At 68.9% G+C, this 15,372-nt stretch overlaps 7 protein-coding genes across 7 annotated transcripts; 1 reads left to right on the forward strand and 6 right to left on the reverse strand.

The window, feature by feature from the left end:
- Nucleotides 1-207: 207 nt before the first annotated feature.
- FA09DRAFT_70978 (hypothetical protein) lies at nt 208-1,520 on the reverse strand. The gene is made up of 2 exons (XM_025745790.1): nt 1,503-1,520; nt 208-1,441 (listed from the first exon to the last, which is right to left on the reverse strand). Exon 2 carries the CDS (start codon nt 1,388-1,390, stop codon nt 440-442), a length of 951 nt encoding a protein of 316 aa, XP_025597160.1. The 5' UTR covers nt 1,391-1,441; nt 1,503-1,520; the 3' UTR covers nt 208-439.
- A 1,727-nt stretch (nt 1,521-3,247) lies between these two features.
- Nucleotides 3,248-4,543, reverse strand: FA09DRAFT_339812 (hypothetical protein; the record flags this gene model as incomplete). The annotated part of the gene is made up of 2 exons (XM_025744254.1): nt 3,248-4,291; nt 4,523-4,543. The coding sequence occupies 2 exons, from the start codon at nt 4,541-4,543 to the stop codon at nt 3,248-3,250; spliced, it is 1,065 nt and encodes a 354-aa protein (XP_025597161.1).
- Nucleotides 4,544-4,905: 362 nt separating this feature from the next.
- Nucleotides 4,906-6,504, forward strand: FA09DRAFT_339813 (hypothetical protein; the record flags this gene model as incomplete). The annotated part of the gene is made up of 2 exons (XM_025744255.1): nt 4,906-5,008; nt 5,180-6,504. The coding sequence occupies 2 exons, from the start codon at nt 4,906-4,908 to the stop codon at nt 6,502-6,504; spliced, it is 1,428 nt and encodes a 475-aa protein (XP_025597162.1).
- A 526-nt stretch (nt 6,505-7,030) lies between these two features.
- On the reverse strand, nt 7,031-8,310 carry FA09DRAFT_290901 (FAD-linked reductase; the record flags this gene model as incomplete). Its single annotated transcript, XM_025739968.1, has 6 exons — nt 7,031-7,197; nt 7,256-7,406; nt 7,479-7,589; nt 7,820-7,924; nt 7,983-8,038; nt 8,121-8,310. Coding segments are annotated over 6 exons (780 nt in total), but the record flags the coding sequence as incomplete, so codon positions are not given.
- A 1,434-nt stretch (nt 8,311-9,744) lies between these two features.
- FA09DRAFT_330952 (hypothetical protein) lies at nt 9,745-10,771 on the reverse strand. The gene is made up of 2 exons (XM_025742810.1): nt 10,665-10,771; nt 9,745-10,612 (listed from the first exon to the last, which is right to left on the reverse strand). The coding sequence occupies exon 2, from the start codon at nt 10,450-10,452 to the stop codon at nt 9,883-9,885; it is 570 nt and encodes a 189-aa protein (XP_025597164.1). The 5' UTR covers nt 10,453-10,612; nt 10,665-10,771; the 3' UTR covers nt 9,745-9,882.
- A 6-nt stretch (nt 10,772-10,777) lies between these two features.
- Nucleotides 10,778-14,070, reverse strand: FA09DRAFT_71042 (hypothetical protein). Its single transcript, XM_025745791.1, has 8 exons — nt 13,480-14,070; nt 13,392-13,417; nt 13,310-13,317; nt 13,198-13,256; nt 12,438-13,143; nt 11,552-12,384; nt 10,846-11,497; nt 10,778-10,792 (listed from the first exon to the last, which is right to left on the reverse strand). The coding sequence occupies exons 1-7, from the start codon at nt 13,761-13,763 to the stop codon at nt 10,978-10,980; spliced, it is 2,436 nt and encodes an 811-aa protein (XP_025597165.1). The 5' UTR covers nt 13,764-14,070; the 3' UTR covers nt 10,778-10,792; nt 10,846-10,977.
- Nucleotides 14,071-14,558: 488 nt separating this feature from the next.
- On the reverse strand, nt 14,559-15,354 carry FA09DRAFT_71084 (hypothetical protein). The gene has a single exon (XM_025745792.1). The coding sequence runs from the start codon at nt 15,145-15,147 to the stop codon at nt 14,701-14,703; it is 447 nt and encodes a 148-aa protein (XP_025597166.1). The 5' UTR covers nt 15,148-15,354; the 3' UTR covers nt 14,559-14,700.
- Nucleotides 15,355-15,372: the final 18 nt, after the last annotated feature.

The raw sequence follows: 15,372 nt of genomic DNA on the forward strand, positions 1-15,372 counted from the left end.
CTCCACACTCCGCCGCTGCTCGTCTCCAGTCTTTGACTTCTTCGTCTCGCCGGGCAACACAGCCGCAGCTTGGAGGCCCAGGCGCTCGGAGTCAGCTCAAGCGCAACAGAGGAGACCGCGGCGGCAGGGCGGCATCCACGGGCGAGGAATGGCGCGCGCCGCCCAAGACGATGCAAGGACCGGCTGGGCGCGGCGGGCGCTAGCCGGACCGGCTGGCGGCTGCGGCGACGCCCGCTGCACACCGCTCGCGCCTCGCGAGGATCGCACGAGCTGCGCATGCCACAGCTCCCAAACCCCCCATGGAGACCAACAAATATCGACAAGCCTCGTCAGACGACGTCGGAGCGCCCACGTCCATGACCATCGCCCACATTGGCGCCATCCGAGAGCTCAGGCTGCCCAATGAAGGGCTGCAAGCGGCTGTCCAGCTCCCACGCGTTCAGCAGCAATCAGACTCAATCGTGCCTGTGCCGGTCTGCCGCTGAGCATGTGTGCCTCTCGCACTTCCTCTCGCCTGCGCTGGACGGACGTCAGGCAACGACGATGAGGCAGCGATGGTCTGACCTTCAGCTGGCCCCGTCGGCAGCAGTGCAGCCTGAGCCCCGCTCGACATGGCAGGAGAGAAGCGTCTGGTGCCGCTGCGCATGGGCCGCGTTTTCCGGCCGCTGCTTTCGCCGCCCGGACCCTGGACGCGAGAGCTCCCCTCGGCCAGCATCATTCTCGCACACTTCGCAGTCAGACACCAAGCCTCGCAGACGAGCATGATGCACACAAACGCTTGTGGAGACATGTCGCGGAGACGGCTACTCGATGACCTGCACCTCATCCTGCTCGACCTGCGCCTCTTGCTCACGGCGCGAGCGCGCCTGGACGGCGAGCGGCGAGGGCTCAAAGAGCGCGACGCGCGGCCGCTTCTGCGCGCCGCTCGAGCGCAGACCGGCCTCGAGCAGCTGATCGGCGTCTCCAGCATTGACCACGCGCGAGAGCGAGAGGCCATGCGCGGCGTCGCTGCCCGTGCGGCGCACTTGCTGGTCCTTGGCGATGGCCTGCTCGCGCTGCTGCGCCGTGCTGGTGCCGGCGCCGGAGAAGAGAGGCAGGCGGAAGCGCCGTGCTGCGGCTGCACGGCCCTGCGTCGAGAGGTGGCCTGTACGGCCCGAGCGGCGACGACGAGCGACGGTCGGCAGCACGGCGTCCGGCGGAAGGTGGCGCGCTGGCATGGGTCCCGGTCGACCGAGGCCAGGGGCCCACAGCGTGCTCCACTCGGGCGCATCTTCTGCAGGCGAATGAGACGACGCCGGCAAGAAGCGTGCGTGCTGCACGGACGTCGATGTTGGAGGCGAGAGCGGCAGTGACGGCTTGCGCGCATGCGAGAGCGTGGACTCGACGCCATAGCCCCGCGCTCGCGAGTCGGGGCGCTCCGGCGAAGCACGGCGCGGGAAGTCTGGTCCGTCTGGAACCTGGTGTCAGCTTTGGTGGCTACATGTAGGGCGGATGTGACTCACCAAGTGGCTCGCCGACAGGATCGCTTCGGAAGGCGAAGCGCTGCAGACGGGTCGATGCAGGCAGCTGGAACGGTGCGCGGGGCGGCGGTGAGGCGGGCGCAGCGCCCTCCGAGTCATAGGCAAATGGCTGCCCGCTCTCAAATTGCAGACCTTGCCGACTTGGAGCTGCACTTGGCAGATCGTATGACGGCGACGATGGGAACGCAAAGCGAGCGTGTTGAGGCACGGCAGCGACGTCGCCTCCGAAGTCGAAGCGAGCAGGACTGGGCGAGAACGTGGGCGCGCTGTGCTCCGCCTCGAGGTCTTGGAAGACGTCGAAAGAGTCGTCAGACGAAGGCGCCAGTGCGTCACGCCCGAAGATGCGAGGATTCTCGGGCAGCGCGAACTCAGTGACGGCCATGGGCACGACCTGCTCAAAGTCTGGCTGCAATGCAGACTCAAGTAAATCGAGAGCGTCGTCCGAGCGGCTCGCCGCTGGCGCTGGCGCGGGCGCTGGCCGAGCCGGACGACTGAGACCGACAACACGACGGCGAGGAGCAGTGCTCTTCGGACGCTCGTCGAAGAAGCGGCTCGTCTGAGGCGCCACTCTCACCGGCTCCGCCGCTTGCGCCGCTTGAGGCGAATGAGCATCGAAGGCGAGGGACTCCACAGGCGTCGCTGCCGGCACCGGATCAGGCACTAATGCCGGGTCAAGATGCAAACGCGCCTGTCCAGAGCGCCAGGCCGATGCGCTGCGCCGGACGGCAACACCTGCGGGCTTGAGCGAGGGTCGCTCGGTGAGGCGCGGACGCGCCGCGAGAGCCGGCGAGCGCATGTATGCGCCGTCTCCCGGCGAAGATTGCTCCTGCGGCCGAGCTGGCTGAGCAGACGGACCTGGCACAGCCTGCTGAGCTGCGTGGACGGGCGCCGCGCCGCAGTGGGCGAGATCCGGCGCCCGAGCCACGGCGAGCACACGCGCCTTGGGCTTCCACGAGTTGATGGGCAGCGGCATGGCGCCGAGGCCAGCGCGGTGACCGGCACGGAGCAGCGGAGGCGCCTTTGCGCTCGAGCGTGCCGGCGAAGGCTGATTGACGGCGGGCGCAGCAGCCGTCTTGCGAGCCTGCGCCGCTGCGGCGGGCGAGGAGCTGCGCATCTCGGACGGTGCGGCAGACACAGCCGTTGTGGACGAGGCGAAGCTGGGCCGAGTCTGGCGGCTCAGGGCGCGAGACTGGGCATGGCGAGCGGCGATGGTGCTGAGCCGGTTGTGTCAGCGTGGACAGGAGCAGCACCAGACGCGTCGCTCACAAGGGCGTCTCGGTGAACGTCACGCCGCTCTCGTCGACGAGCGACATGTCGATGGAGCGCTGCACATACACGCGGCAGAGATGCGCATCTGCGTGAGCAAGTGCGAGTCTGATGCTTGCTGTGCCGCTGTGCTGCAGCTTACCGCCTCGGCGTCGGTGTCGCGATACACTGTCGCCTCCGAGGTGTGCAGCAGCGCGGCGCTTGCGCGGGCGGGCGCGGCCGCGTCCTCGTCGTCCGAGTAGTCGAGCGGCTCACTGCGCATGCACGTGGTCCAGCCGTCGTCGCTGCCGTTGTCCGACATGGTGGGCGAGGCTTGGGTGATGACAGAGAGGAGTGAAGGGGCCGAGGTGAGCGCTGCGCCGCGCTGGCCGAGGCACGCTGCACGCCAAGCGCGGCGCGGCGCGGCTCACGCCTGAGGCGCGGGCAGCTTTGCGCGTGGCCTTCGAGGCGCCCTCGACGCTTCACGAGTCCTCGATGGGCTCGTTGCCGCCGAGCTGGTCGCGTGCCAGCCAGAAGCTGTGGTACGTTGTCTGATGCCCCGATCCCGGCTCGGCCAGCGGCAGCTCTGTCGGCGGATCGGGCCACGGGCCGGCCTTGCCGCGCGTGCGCGCCTGCCACTCGATGTGCGTGTGGCGCGCCACATCCTCCTCGAGGCCATGCCCGGCGCGCCCGAACGTCGTCGGTGCGCCCACGACTCGCACACGCGGGTCGCCCACGCGGGCAGCGGCGGCCGCGATGGAGCGCGAGCGGTCGATGCGGCGCACGCGCGAGCCGATGTTCATGGCGTCGTGCCCCACACGCAGCAGCAGGTGCCGCAGCAGCGGCGCGACGGCGAGCAGGCGGCGCAGGCAGTGCTCAAACTTGTCGTCGTCGATGAAGAGCGCCGGATAGAGCGTCACCGTCAGGTGCGTCACGGTGCCGAGCGTCTCGAGCAGGCGGTGCTGCCACGTCTCGAGCGTGCAGCAGACAAAGTGCAGCGCCCACACGGCGCGTGCGGCTTGCGCTTCGCGGCGGTCAGTGATGGAGCATGCAGCGAGTTGGCTTGCCAGTCCGGCTTGCGACGTCGCCGCTCCTCGGCACCACGGTCCCACGGGCCTTGTAGACAGATGCGTGCCGACGAGCAGGCCGCCCATCTGGCTGGCGCTGATCCAGGCGGCCTCCTCGAGCAGCGGCGCGTGGCCGAGCAGCGTCTCGCACGCCGCCGCCGCGAGCGCCGAGGCATCTGCGACGTCGTGGCAGAGGCCGCCGGCGTCGATGCGGTGCCACCAGACGGCGTGCAGCAGCGGCCAGGCGGCGGGCGAGCTGCGCAGCATGCGCACGAAGCGCTGCGCCGCCGCCGGCGACGCGAGCTCGACGCAGCGCAGCATGTGCGGCAGCACGAGGCGGCGCAGGGCGTGCGAGGCGCATGCGAGCGGCAGCAGCGCCCGCACGTCGAGCGTCTGCGCCACGTACAGCGCCACCACGTCGGCCAGCAGCTCGTACGGCAGCATTGCGGGCGGCGCTTGCTGGGTCGAGAGGCATGGCTGGCAAGCGCCGCCGTGGCCGCTCCTTGTGCTCGTCACCGCCGTCCCGCGTGGGAACAGCCCCGGCGCCGTGGACCAGCGACCCTCGCGGCTGCGCCCATTGGCATGCCCTCGCCGCGCTGTGCAGCCTGTTCGCCATCCAGCACGCCGCAAGACATCCACTGGCTTGCTGCCAAGCCCCAGCTCAAGCCTCTGAGGGCGATGAGCGGACACCTGGCGGCCTGTCGAGGACATGCCGTCACGTGACACGGAGCGTGTGACTCGCTCGCTGCTCACTTCACGCTGCGCTCGATTTCGCTATTTGGCGCAGCTGGCGCGGCGGCGCTCCCCTTATCCCAGCTCGTTGCGCAGCAGGCAGCGTCGCACATCGCCGCGCCTCTCCTCGCGCTCGTCCACCACCTCCCTCGTGCGCTCCGCACGCGCCGCTCCCTCTCTCCGTGCCGTCTGCGCCGCCTGCGTCCGCGGTCCAGCAGGCACGCCCGTGCACGCCGTCCTCACCCCCTCAGCGAGCCCTCTCTCGTCCTCCACGTCTGGCGCCTGAGCAGCCAGCACCACCTCACGACCGCACACCGCCGCACCGCACGCACACGGCCGACATGGACTCGCTCACAAATCTGCGCGACTCGCTCGACTCGTCCAGCCGCCAGGCGGCCGGCGGCGCCAAGCGCGACGAGGTGCAGCTGAACGCAGACTTCAAGGGTGAGCAATGATGGTGCTCCTGCTCTGGCTGGCGGCTGGTCGAGCCGAGACGAGCAGTCGTGGACATCGCCTACCATGGCCATGCATAGCTGTCCGGCTCGGTCGTGTCGCTCGCGACCAGCAGCGCTGCCAGACTAGACGAGGCGACCTCAGCTGACCATGCCTCTCCAGCTGCTGCGCTTCAGTTGACCACACTCTACCGCACCTCGCTCTCCACTGCCACTCGCGCCTACTCGCGAGGCTACACGGCTGCGCTCGCTGACTTGCTCGATGTTGTGGCGCTGCGCTCGCGCGGCAGCGGCAGCGGCGGCCGGGCCGAGGCCATGATGGAGGATGAGGGTGTGACCTCATCAAGCAGCACCGCGACGGACTTTGCGTGGCTGGAGCGCTACCTGCGCGGCCGCATGGAGGCCATGCGTGGCGAAGGCGAGGATGAGGAGATCGACGAGGCCGAGACTCAGCGTACGCGGGAGGCAAGCGTCGGCTCGACGGCATCTGGCACGCCGCGGCCACCGCCTCGCACTGCGCGCTCCTCGTCACATGTGCAGCAGCGCGCCGCTCCGCCGGTGTCGCAGCCGCAGCCGCGCTCCATCAGTGCCGGCTCGAGCTCAACGGCACGTCGCTCGCCGCCGGCTGCAGCGACTGGCCGCCCGGCCGCGCCGCCGCGAGCGTTCGCTGCGCCCTCTGCGCCGCCATCTGCCGTCCGCACACGCAGCGCAGGTGGCCGCTCCGAGCCTGTCAGCGAAGCGGCCCCATCATCCGGCGAGCGGCATCGCGTCACATTTTCGGTCGACAGCAACACATCCACGGACCAAGGTCCAGGCACGCCGGAGACACCTCTTGTCGGTCCGACCAGCAATGCCGCCGTCCCGACTCTCACCTCGCCATTCACCTTCACCTCGCCTTCTACGTATGCCCAGCACGCCGGCTCGTCGAACAGTCCCGTCTTTGGCGTGACCGAGGCGCAGTCGCATGCTGCCGCCTCTGCGCTCAAGCGCCGCCTCGTCTCCGGCGGCGGCCGTGGCTCGGCCGGCCACAGCAGCTCGGCGCCAATCTCCTCGGCCAGCCTGGGCCACTTCGCGTCGCCGAGCACGCCTGGCGGCCGCGCTGCCCGCAAGGCGGCTGCCGCTGCCGCACGTGGCTCAGGGACGCTCGACCTCGGTGGCGTCGGCGCCGGTGGCCGCAGCAGCAGCGGAGCCGGCTTCGAGGGCCACGCGCTCAGCCCGGTTGGCGAAGAGGCGCCGGCGTCCTTCCGGCGCCTGCGCAGCCACAGTCCCGCCGACGCGCGGACGGTGCGTGGCCTCCGCAGCGGCGCCGAAGCACACGCCTCTGGCCGCACCGTCGACGCCTCGTCCGAGCAGATGGACGAGAGCGACGAGCAGCGCGAGGAGAAGCCGGGCGGCCGCCGTGGTGGCGCCCTGCTCGGCTCGGACAGCGGCCGCGGCAAGCGGCGTCGGCGAGAGGGCAGCGCGACGAATGCACCGGGCGATGCCTGAAGTGCCCGCCTCTCCGTCTCCGAGCACCGACCGTCGAAGCTTCCGGCATCCATCGTCACCTACGTCTCTACATCAACGTCATCCCTTTCGCCCGGCGCGTCAACACATCCATCATACACTCCAGCCCCCGCGCAGGCGGCCGGGCACCTCATCAGCCTCGTGTAGAAGAACAGCGACGATCAGTGAATGGATTGTCAAGCAGAGCCGGCGGCGTGCGGCGTGAGTGTGGGAGCAAGATGCAGCGTGCTTCTGATGGTCTAGTGGTACAGTCCGAGAGCGGAGCATGATGCGGCAGAGCAGCACGCGAAGGAGGATGGGAAAGGGGTGAGCGGCTGCACGGCAACATGTGCGGCTGCGATCCGGCTAGAGACGCGGCGACTGCGGAGCGAGCTCCTCGACTGGGCTGTGGCGGGCGCTGCGCCGTTGCTCCAGGATCTCGGCCACAAGCTCGGCGACGTGCTCGGCCTGACAGATGATAAGGGTCAGCAAGGTGCAACAGAGTTGGACGCCGCGAGCGTCTCACCTGGCCCCATGACTGCTGGTAGCCCGCTGGCCCGGCACCGTAGCAGTGCACCACGTCGACGCCATTCGCCAGGCGGTCAGGCTCGAGGCGCGTGCCCCCGAGCCGCACCGGGCGCAGGCCGACATTGACACTGATCACCTCGCACTCGGCCAGTGCCGGACACAGCCGAGCTAGTGGAGAAGAGGATCAGCATTCCGCGTGCCGCACTGAGTGCTGCATCCGACTCACTGCAGTCGGCGAGGATGCGGTCCGTGGTCGCCTCATTGATCACCGCCTCGTTAGCCCAGCCAGCCTCGAACGTGCCGCCGAGAATGACCTGGCCGCTGCCCGCGCGAGGGATGATGTAGGTCGGCTGCGACTTGGCCGCCTCCTCCATAAGCTCGCTGTTCGGCGGCAGAGATGCGTGCGATGGTCGTGACGTGGACAGGCCGGCTGGGTCGATGTAGCATACCCGCACGTCTGGCGCCCGCACGAGCACCGTCTGACCACGCGCCGGCACGACCTTCTCGTCGAGCACATCCGCCAGCCACCGACTGCCCAGCGCCGAGGCGTTCACGATGAGCTTGGCGTGCGGCACCACTTCCAGCGCTGCACCGAGCGAGTCGAGCGTCTCGACGCGGTGGAAGGTCGCTGGAGGACCCATCTCTCCGTCTGAGGCCGGCGCCGCCAGCTCGTTGGCGAGGTACAGCAGGTACGACGGCACGTCGAGCACCCAGGAGTAAAAGTACAGCCCAGGCGACGCTGCGCCGGGCTTTGGCGGAGGCAGCAGCCCGAACTTCTCCACCACTGTACGGCCGTGTCAGGCTGCATCAGAGATGTGCCGGCACCGCACTCACTGTCCTTCCACCACGGCTGGTTCGCCGCCAGATAGGCGGAGTAGAGCTCGAACGGGATCTTCTGCTCAGAGCGTGTGCTCAGCGCTGCATGCTGCGGCAGCGCCACATCGAGTGCTCACCTGCACAAGGTCTGGGTGTCTCCGACTGATGCCTGCGAGCCGCTTCCAGGTCGTGCCTGTCCGCAGCGCGGCGCGTGTCAGCGCCGGAAGCGCCCCTCAGCGGCTCGGAGTACGCGCGGCACGGCAGGGGCCACTCACGCTCCCAGCGCTGCTGCAGCAGGTCGTCGTCGGCGGCGTACGAGACGCAGTTGGCGCCGGCCCAGGGCGAGGCAAACTGCGTCGAGGCTGCGTCGTGCGGCATGTCGCGCGCCACGACGTGCACCGCGTGCCCGTGGGCGCGCAGCTCGAGCGCCGCCGTGAGGCCGATGACGCCGGCGCCCACGACGACGATGCTCGCCGCCGCCGGCTCGCCCGTCATGATGCGGCCCATGTTGCTGCGCCTGCGCGGGCGGGAGTGCGTCGTGCGGCGCTTGCCCCGCTGCTGCTGCTGTGCGCGCGAGTGCGGGATGGGAAGAGTAGCACGCGAGCGGCGGCGGCGGCGGCGGCGGCGGCAGTGCACACGAGCGGGCTGTGTGCGCTGCGAGAGCGAGGCGGCGCGGTGCGGCGGTGCAGGGGTGCGAGCGGCGGGGTGTGGTGGGTGCGAAGGAGGCGGCAGCGGCGCCAGAAGCAGCGTCCAGCGTGCGGCGCCGCCGTGGCCATCGGCGGGCGGTACGAAGAGTTGGCCGCGGCCATTGGGCCTCAGCGGCAGGTGCAGCGTGGGACACGGACACGGGTGCGGAGCGTGACGGCAGCATGCAGGCGGCAGCCCTCCGCGAGCGAAGGCGGGCACGCAGCCGCAGGCAGCACCACAGCACCGCACGCGACGACCGCCGCCGAGCCGCCGCCCTCACCCATCACGCAGCTCCCCGCAGCCAAGCCGTGCCGCGCCGGCGCGGCGCCGAGGCGGCACGACGACACGGACCTTGGCCCGACGGCCCGGCCGGCACACCGCACCGCTCCTCCGGCGGGGCGCCCGCGGCTCGGCATCCTGCCGCTGCCGCACCTGCCAGCCGGCGAGCTTCGCGCCCTGTCGCGAGCGTCCTCTCGCAGCAGACACGCCGCCCACGAAGCAGCTGCTGGCCGCGATAAGGCGCTCTGTCGAGCTGACTCGCAGACGGGCTCCTGACTCGCCTGCGCGCTGCGAGAGAGGAGCAGCAGCCAAGGCACGGCGAGCGGCGCGCCAGAGGCGCTCTCCCACGGCCGCACCTCTGCGGCCAGCAGAGGCGTCAGGAGCCGCGTGGCGGCCCTGTGAATCGAAGTGCGCTGCCAGAGAGGCGCTCGCTGCGCCCTGAAAGGTGCGAGGCTTGCACAGCTCCGCACGCCGAGGTGCTCTGCGGGGGCGGCAATCTCACTCGTCTTTGGCCGCCGGCCAAGCGCAGAAGCAGCATGCAGCATCGCAGAAGCCGACTTGAGAGCGCTCTGCAGGCAGGCCGAGTCGGCGCCGAGCCGTGCGCGAGCGGAGCCGCAGCATGCAGCAGCGGCAGCGGCACCGGCGCGCGGTCCGGCGCACGCTGACGGAGAGAGCAGCAGCCAGCCCCAGAGCAGCGCAGGAGCGCGGCAGCGCTTCATCCTCGAAGCGTCGGTGCATTCTGCTCCTTCGGACGCCGCGCTTCCTCACACATGCGGAGGGGTGCAGAAGAAGCATCGCTCCTTTCCATCAGCTCATATCGGGCACGCGTGAGAGCAATCAGCTGCGCCCTGCGCAGAGTGCGTGCCTGCTGCGGCCAATAAGCACCCCTGGCGGAAATGGCACCATCGACAGATCGTGGCTGAGGAACAGAGCTTCGTGAGATGCTATTCCTGTCCAACTCAAGCGCGGCACAGCCGCACTCTGCAAGTGCGCGCGCACGAAGCATCGAGGCCACCATGAGGTTATCGAGGCAGCAACCGCGCGGGTATGGAAGAAAGAGCACAGAGGGCCTCATGCATTGCCGCCGGGCCACATCGAGCTCTGCATCACGTTGCTGCCCGGCCCGCCGAGGCCGAGCTGCATCCAGTCGTCGGCAAGCATGAGCGCCGGGCCCGCACTGGCGCCGAGCGAGGCATACGCATCGGCGCCGCCCGAGGCGTCCATGATCTCGCCGCCCTGCAGGCCGAAGAAGGCGTCGCCGGGCGTGGAGGTCGGGAAGATGTGCGGCGCATTGAAGGCGTGCTGGCCCGACGCGGCGCCGAAGGGCTGCTGCTGCTGCTGGTGATGCTGGTGCTGCGGGTGCTGCTGCTGTCGCTGCTGCGCTTGCACGGCGTGCTGGTGCTGGGAGTGCGGGGTATGCTGTGCGTGCTGCGCGTGCTGGCCCTGCTGGCCGCCCTGCAGCGAGGCGTGGAAGGCGTCGCCGCTCATGCCGCCCAGCGCGGCCAGCGTGGCGGCCGTCTCGTCGTAGAACTGGCCGCCGCCAAGCGACTGCAGCGCATCGGCCGGGATGCCCTGCAGATCCGCACTCGTGGCCATCGGCACCGTCGGCTGCGGCGGCGTCGTCGAGATGAGGCTCGTCATGCGCGGGAAGTTGGGTATGCGCAGCTCGAGCTGCGGCACTGTGTCCGGCGCTGCAGTCAGCGCGGCGCAGCGTGAGCGCTCGAGGCGACTTACAGATGGCCAGCGCTCGAGTCAGAGCCAGCTCGCCAAGGTCCCACTGGTGCTTGCGACGGGCCGCGCTCTGCAGGCACGTCAGTGAACACTCGCGCGATGTCGCGAGGAGAAGCACGCACCAGCAGGATCAGGAAGCGCCGCAGCGCATCGATCGAGTGGCCCAGCTGGTCCTTCTGGCCAGCCCGACTGAAGCCCAGAGCAAGGCGTGCCAGAAGTGAGAGACACGACGCAAGATGGTGCGATCCGTCTGTGGAAGCTGTATCAGCGCCGCTCGAGCATGGGTCGCCACGGCGCGCTCACAGTGCAAGAAGAACGAGTCGACAATCTCCGCATCTGTCAGGCTCTCGAGCCAGTCGACGACCATCTCGGTGGCGCGCTGCGCGGTCTTGTGCGCGGGCATCACGCGCGCCTCGTCGTAGGTCTCTGTCGCCGTCACCGCGTCCAGCGCCGTGCGACAGAGCAGCAGCACGATGCCAAAGTACGACAGCTGCAGACTCCCTGTCGGCGAGTGCGGTCAGCGACGCGGAGCCAGTTGCATGCGCTTCGGCACTCACTTGTGCCCGGAATCGTCTCGGTCTGCGGCGTGCCCTTGCCTGCAAAGACTGCGTGCAAGGTACTCGGCAGCGACGCTCGCCAGTCGTCCAGGTCGCCAAGGTATGCGCGCACGCGCTGCGCCACAATCAGGCCGTCGTCGCGCCGGCAGTGCACAGCGTGGAACTCGGTGAGGATGCCGTCGAGCAGCTGTGTGAGACCCGCAAGCGCGGCAAAAGTGTCGCCCGGCGTGTGTTCTTCCAGCAAGGACCGTGACTTGCCGGCATCGGCACGGCGCAGACTTATAAACTCCTCGTCGGCAAGATGCTCGCGGCACGGCGACAGGCCGCTCCGCTTGGGCAGCGGCACGCTGTGATCCTTCTTGTGGATCACGCTCGGGCGGCCCCAGCACAGCGAGGACCTGTGTAAGTGTCAGCAGGGAGCGTCTGGCCAGACGAGCGCGCGACAGACTGACCACTTGTCGTGGATCACGATTGCCCACCACAGGCGTATCCGCACGTCGCGCTCCTCTCGCGGCAGCGTCCAGCTCGTCGGATCCAGGTGCATGCCCAGCATGTGCGCCACTGCGAGCATCTGCATAAGACTCATCATGTTGCCGCTCGTGTTGATGCTCGGGCGCCCGGTGAGGTCCGTGCATGCCACTTGCAGCGTAGTCAAGGACGAGACGTCGAACTGCTCGATGAGCGAGTGCAGATTGGACCCCCACGCGCTCTTCGTCAAGTGCCGCACCGAGCGGTCGTAGATGAGCGGCGTGGCCAGCACAGCGTTGGCGAGTACCGGCGGCAGTGGCAGCGCGGGCTCCGTGTCGGTAACGCTGCTCTTCGGCGGGCGGCTCTGCAGATCCGCCGCTATCTGCCTGAACTTCTGCCGCTGCGAAGTGGTGAGCAGCGGGAAGGCTGCCGCGTCACGCTCCGAGTAGAGCGACATGAGCGGGCCGAGCTTGTCGCCGATGTTTGCGCGCAGCTTGGCCCAGCCCTCGGCACCGATCTCCTTCGTCTTGCGTCCGGGCGCTGTGCCGTAGGGCTGGCTGACCATGAAGGAGAAGAAGACCGGCTTGCGTGGGTCGCGCGTCACCTGCCGGACGTGGTACGAGGCGGGCACAGCATTGGTCGTGTGCTGCTGGCCGCCGTCGCCAATGCGCTGGGATGTGGGCACAATGCGCGCGACCTGAGGCGAGGCATTGCCGTCGGGCGAGGCGGCCTGCTCGAGCAGCACAGGGTCCTCAGATGAGCTGGAGCCCAAGACGAAGGGCGTCATGCCGCTCTCTGCTGAGGTCTCCTTGTGAGGCTTGACGCGGACGCGTGAGCATACGCAACAAGCGACCGTGGAGCTAGACTCACAGAGCCACTCAAGACCTCGTCCGCCTCGGTCACCGACGCGTGGTCAGAGGAGGCATCGTCGCCCTGCACCATCTTGACGAAAAGCCCGTGCAGATCATCCATGGCTGCAGATCTGCGCCCATTGTCGCGCGAGCGAGCCTCCGCTTTGACATCGCTCGGTCGCTCCTGGACGTCCAGTCGAGGAAGAACAGGCTGTCTGCTCTGCGCGGGCTGTTGCACCTGCTGCGGCTGCTGCGTCTGTTGTGCCTGCTGTGTATGCTGCGTCTGCTGAGCCTGTTGCGCCTGTAGCTGCGCCTGACGCGCCTGTTGCCGCTGCTGCAACAGCACATGCGGACTCGAGCTCCCGCGCAGATCTGGCGGCAGCAGCGAGCGCGAGTCCGGCGGCGAGGGGGCGCTCCAGCCCGCCTGCGCGCCGTTGCCATGCTGCTGTGACATCGACTCGTGCGATGTGGACGCGCTGAGCGGATACGGCTGAAAGCGCTGATTCGTGCTCTGTCGCCGGTGGTGCGTCTGCATCACGCTTGCCGAGTGATAGTCGCTGTGGTTGAACGGGGTAGCATGCCCCTGGTATGGCGACTGGTGCGGCATCGGCATCTGGCTCGGGCCCGAGGACTGCCGCATTCTGTCGAAAGGTTGTGGCGCAGCAGGTGTGCTGCCTTCCTCCTGCCGATTTGGCCGGCTGCGAGGCGTTGGGCTCATCTCGAAGCTGTGCGCGAGCGTGTCAGTTGTGCGCGGGCGTCTTGCCGAGCGATTCACTCACGTGCAGGGCCGTCCGCTGAGCTGGCAGGCTTGACACTTCTTTCCAGCCTCCTCGATCACCTGGCGATCGATGTGAGCATCTCTGCTAGAGGTTACTCCCTGTCCAGACTCACACAGCGGCCTAGCAGCGTCAAGACAGGGCGATTCCGGATCGTCAACAGGCGGCTCTCGCGCCGGCTGTCAGCATGCACTCACCCTTGCGCCTACGACACAGATCGCATCTTATCGTCCAGACAGGCCGTCAGTCCGTACTCATCTGCCAGCTTCCGCAGGTCAGACTCACGGACGCTCCTTGCGACTTCGATACGGCCGGGCATAGTCCTGTCCCTGCGCTGCGCCGCCGCCGTCGCCGCCGCTGGCGTCGCCCGAGCTCGAGCCCGGCGAGCCGGCCTGCGGCGACTGGGGCGACATGGGCTGCTCGCGCTTCAGGTGCGCCGGAAAGTGTCGGACTGAGGAGGCAGACGACGGGCTGGCGGGCGGCTGTGCGAAGTGCTGCGGCGGCGAGAAGACGAAGCGGCGGGCGGCGCTGCCGTTGGCGAAGGGCGCCTGCTGCGTGGGCGGCAGCATACAGCAGCAGGCGTGCGCGGCCTAGCACAGCGGAGCGCAGTGGTGCGGCTGCCGGAGCGAGGACGGGTTCGAGGTGGACGAGGTGGATGCGGCGGGAAGAGAGCGGGTAGCGCGGCAGCAAAGTGGAGAGAAGGCGGCGCCAAGCAAGTGCGGGCGGCGGCGGCTCCGGAGTCCGCGGCAGCTGTGCGGTGCGTGCCGGGTGCCTGACGACGTGCGTGCGGCTCCGGTGCGTACCGCCGCTTGCGCCGGCAGCAACTTATCGCTGGGAGCACGCCTGTTCGCGAGCAGCAGATGCTCGAGAGGGAGTCGTCGAGCAACGAAGGGGGGCCAGGCACAGGCGAAACGGGGGCCACAAGCGTGCAGCCAGCCACACGGATGCGGGCGGATAAACGGAGCGGCGAGGGCGCGCCGATGCTGCAGCCTCAGGGCGCGGAGGGCGAGGTGCGGGGCAGCGCGATGCGGGGCGGGCGGGTGCTGCCGGGAGGGGCTACTACTAGCTGGCGGCAGCGAGGATGGAGAGGAGATGGTGGTGCGAAGCAAGGCAGACTCGATGTAGAGGTGGATGCGTTGCCCCGTGGCGCAGCCGGCGGAGCACGAGGAGCGGGGCGCGCCGACGAGGCACGCCGAGCCACACCGACGCGCTGCCTTCTGCTGCTGCTGATGCGCTGCTTCGTCTCGGCTCCGAGCAGTCAAAGAGCTCTCCTCGACTCTTTGCACCTGTCCCTATCCGCACGATCATGACGACGTCTGCGCACCGCATGTCGCTGCCGCTGTGTGCCGGCTGCTGCCAGCCTTGGCCGCGAAGAGGCACTTGACTCCTGTAGGGGCCACTCAGCCTGCCGCACTGTGCCTTCTCTGCCGTCTCCTATGCTGCGGCAAGGCGAGGGAGCCAGCACCGCACCGCAGCAGAAAGAGAGGTGGTGATGCGATCTGCCTCTCAGAGCACCCACTTCTCGGTCACCGCAGATGCACGACCTTGTGAGGGCAGAAGCACCCCGGCAGCGCTCCCTCGCCCTGTCGGACTTCCCGGCTCAGGCACACGCATCGCGGCTCCGCCATCGTGAGACGCGCGCGGCCCAACCGCTCCCAAGCGCGCCGGAGAGCGAGCCACAGCCGCAGCAGCAGTGCAGATCTGCACCGAGCGGCTCGGTTGCGGCCGGTTGATAGCGCCCCGGACGGCGTCTTGAGCCGCCAATCGCCCGCTGACGCTTCGCGGGTACGTCTTCGCTCGGGCATTCCATCGAGAGCGTCCAGCGCGAGGCAGCGGAGCATTTTGCCAGCTGCAGCGGCGATGGAAGCAGCGGCGTGCTGCGTGCGCATCAGCTGCCCTGCCGCGGATCAGGTGCGGAGGGCGGAGACGGCCAAGCCTGCATCTCTGGGCCATGCCGCGCGTAGTGACGTATGCGCTCTCTTGACACACGCGTGTGCTTGCGGGGGACGGAGCTGCTGCGCCCGCCGAAGCAGCAGCCCGCCATCACGATCAGCCGTCGGAAGCGAAGGTGTGGCACCGCCGACGATGTGGTGCGACTTTCGAGCATCGCAGGCTGCGCTTCACGCGGATATGGACGAGCTAGAGACGCCGAAGCCTGTCGTCAAGGAAGCAACGTTC

This window comes from Tilletiopsis washingtonensis (genome assembly GCF_003144115.1).
Source record: "Tilletiopsis washingtonensis strain MCA 4186 unplaced genomic scaffold FA09scaffold_15, whole genome shotgun sequence".
NCBI lineage: Eukaryota > Fungi > Basidiomycota > Exobasidiomycetes > Entylomatales > Tilletiopsis > Tilletiopsis washingtonensis.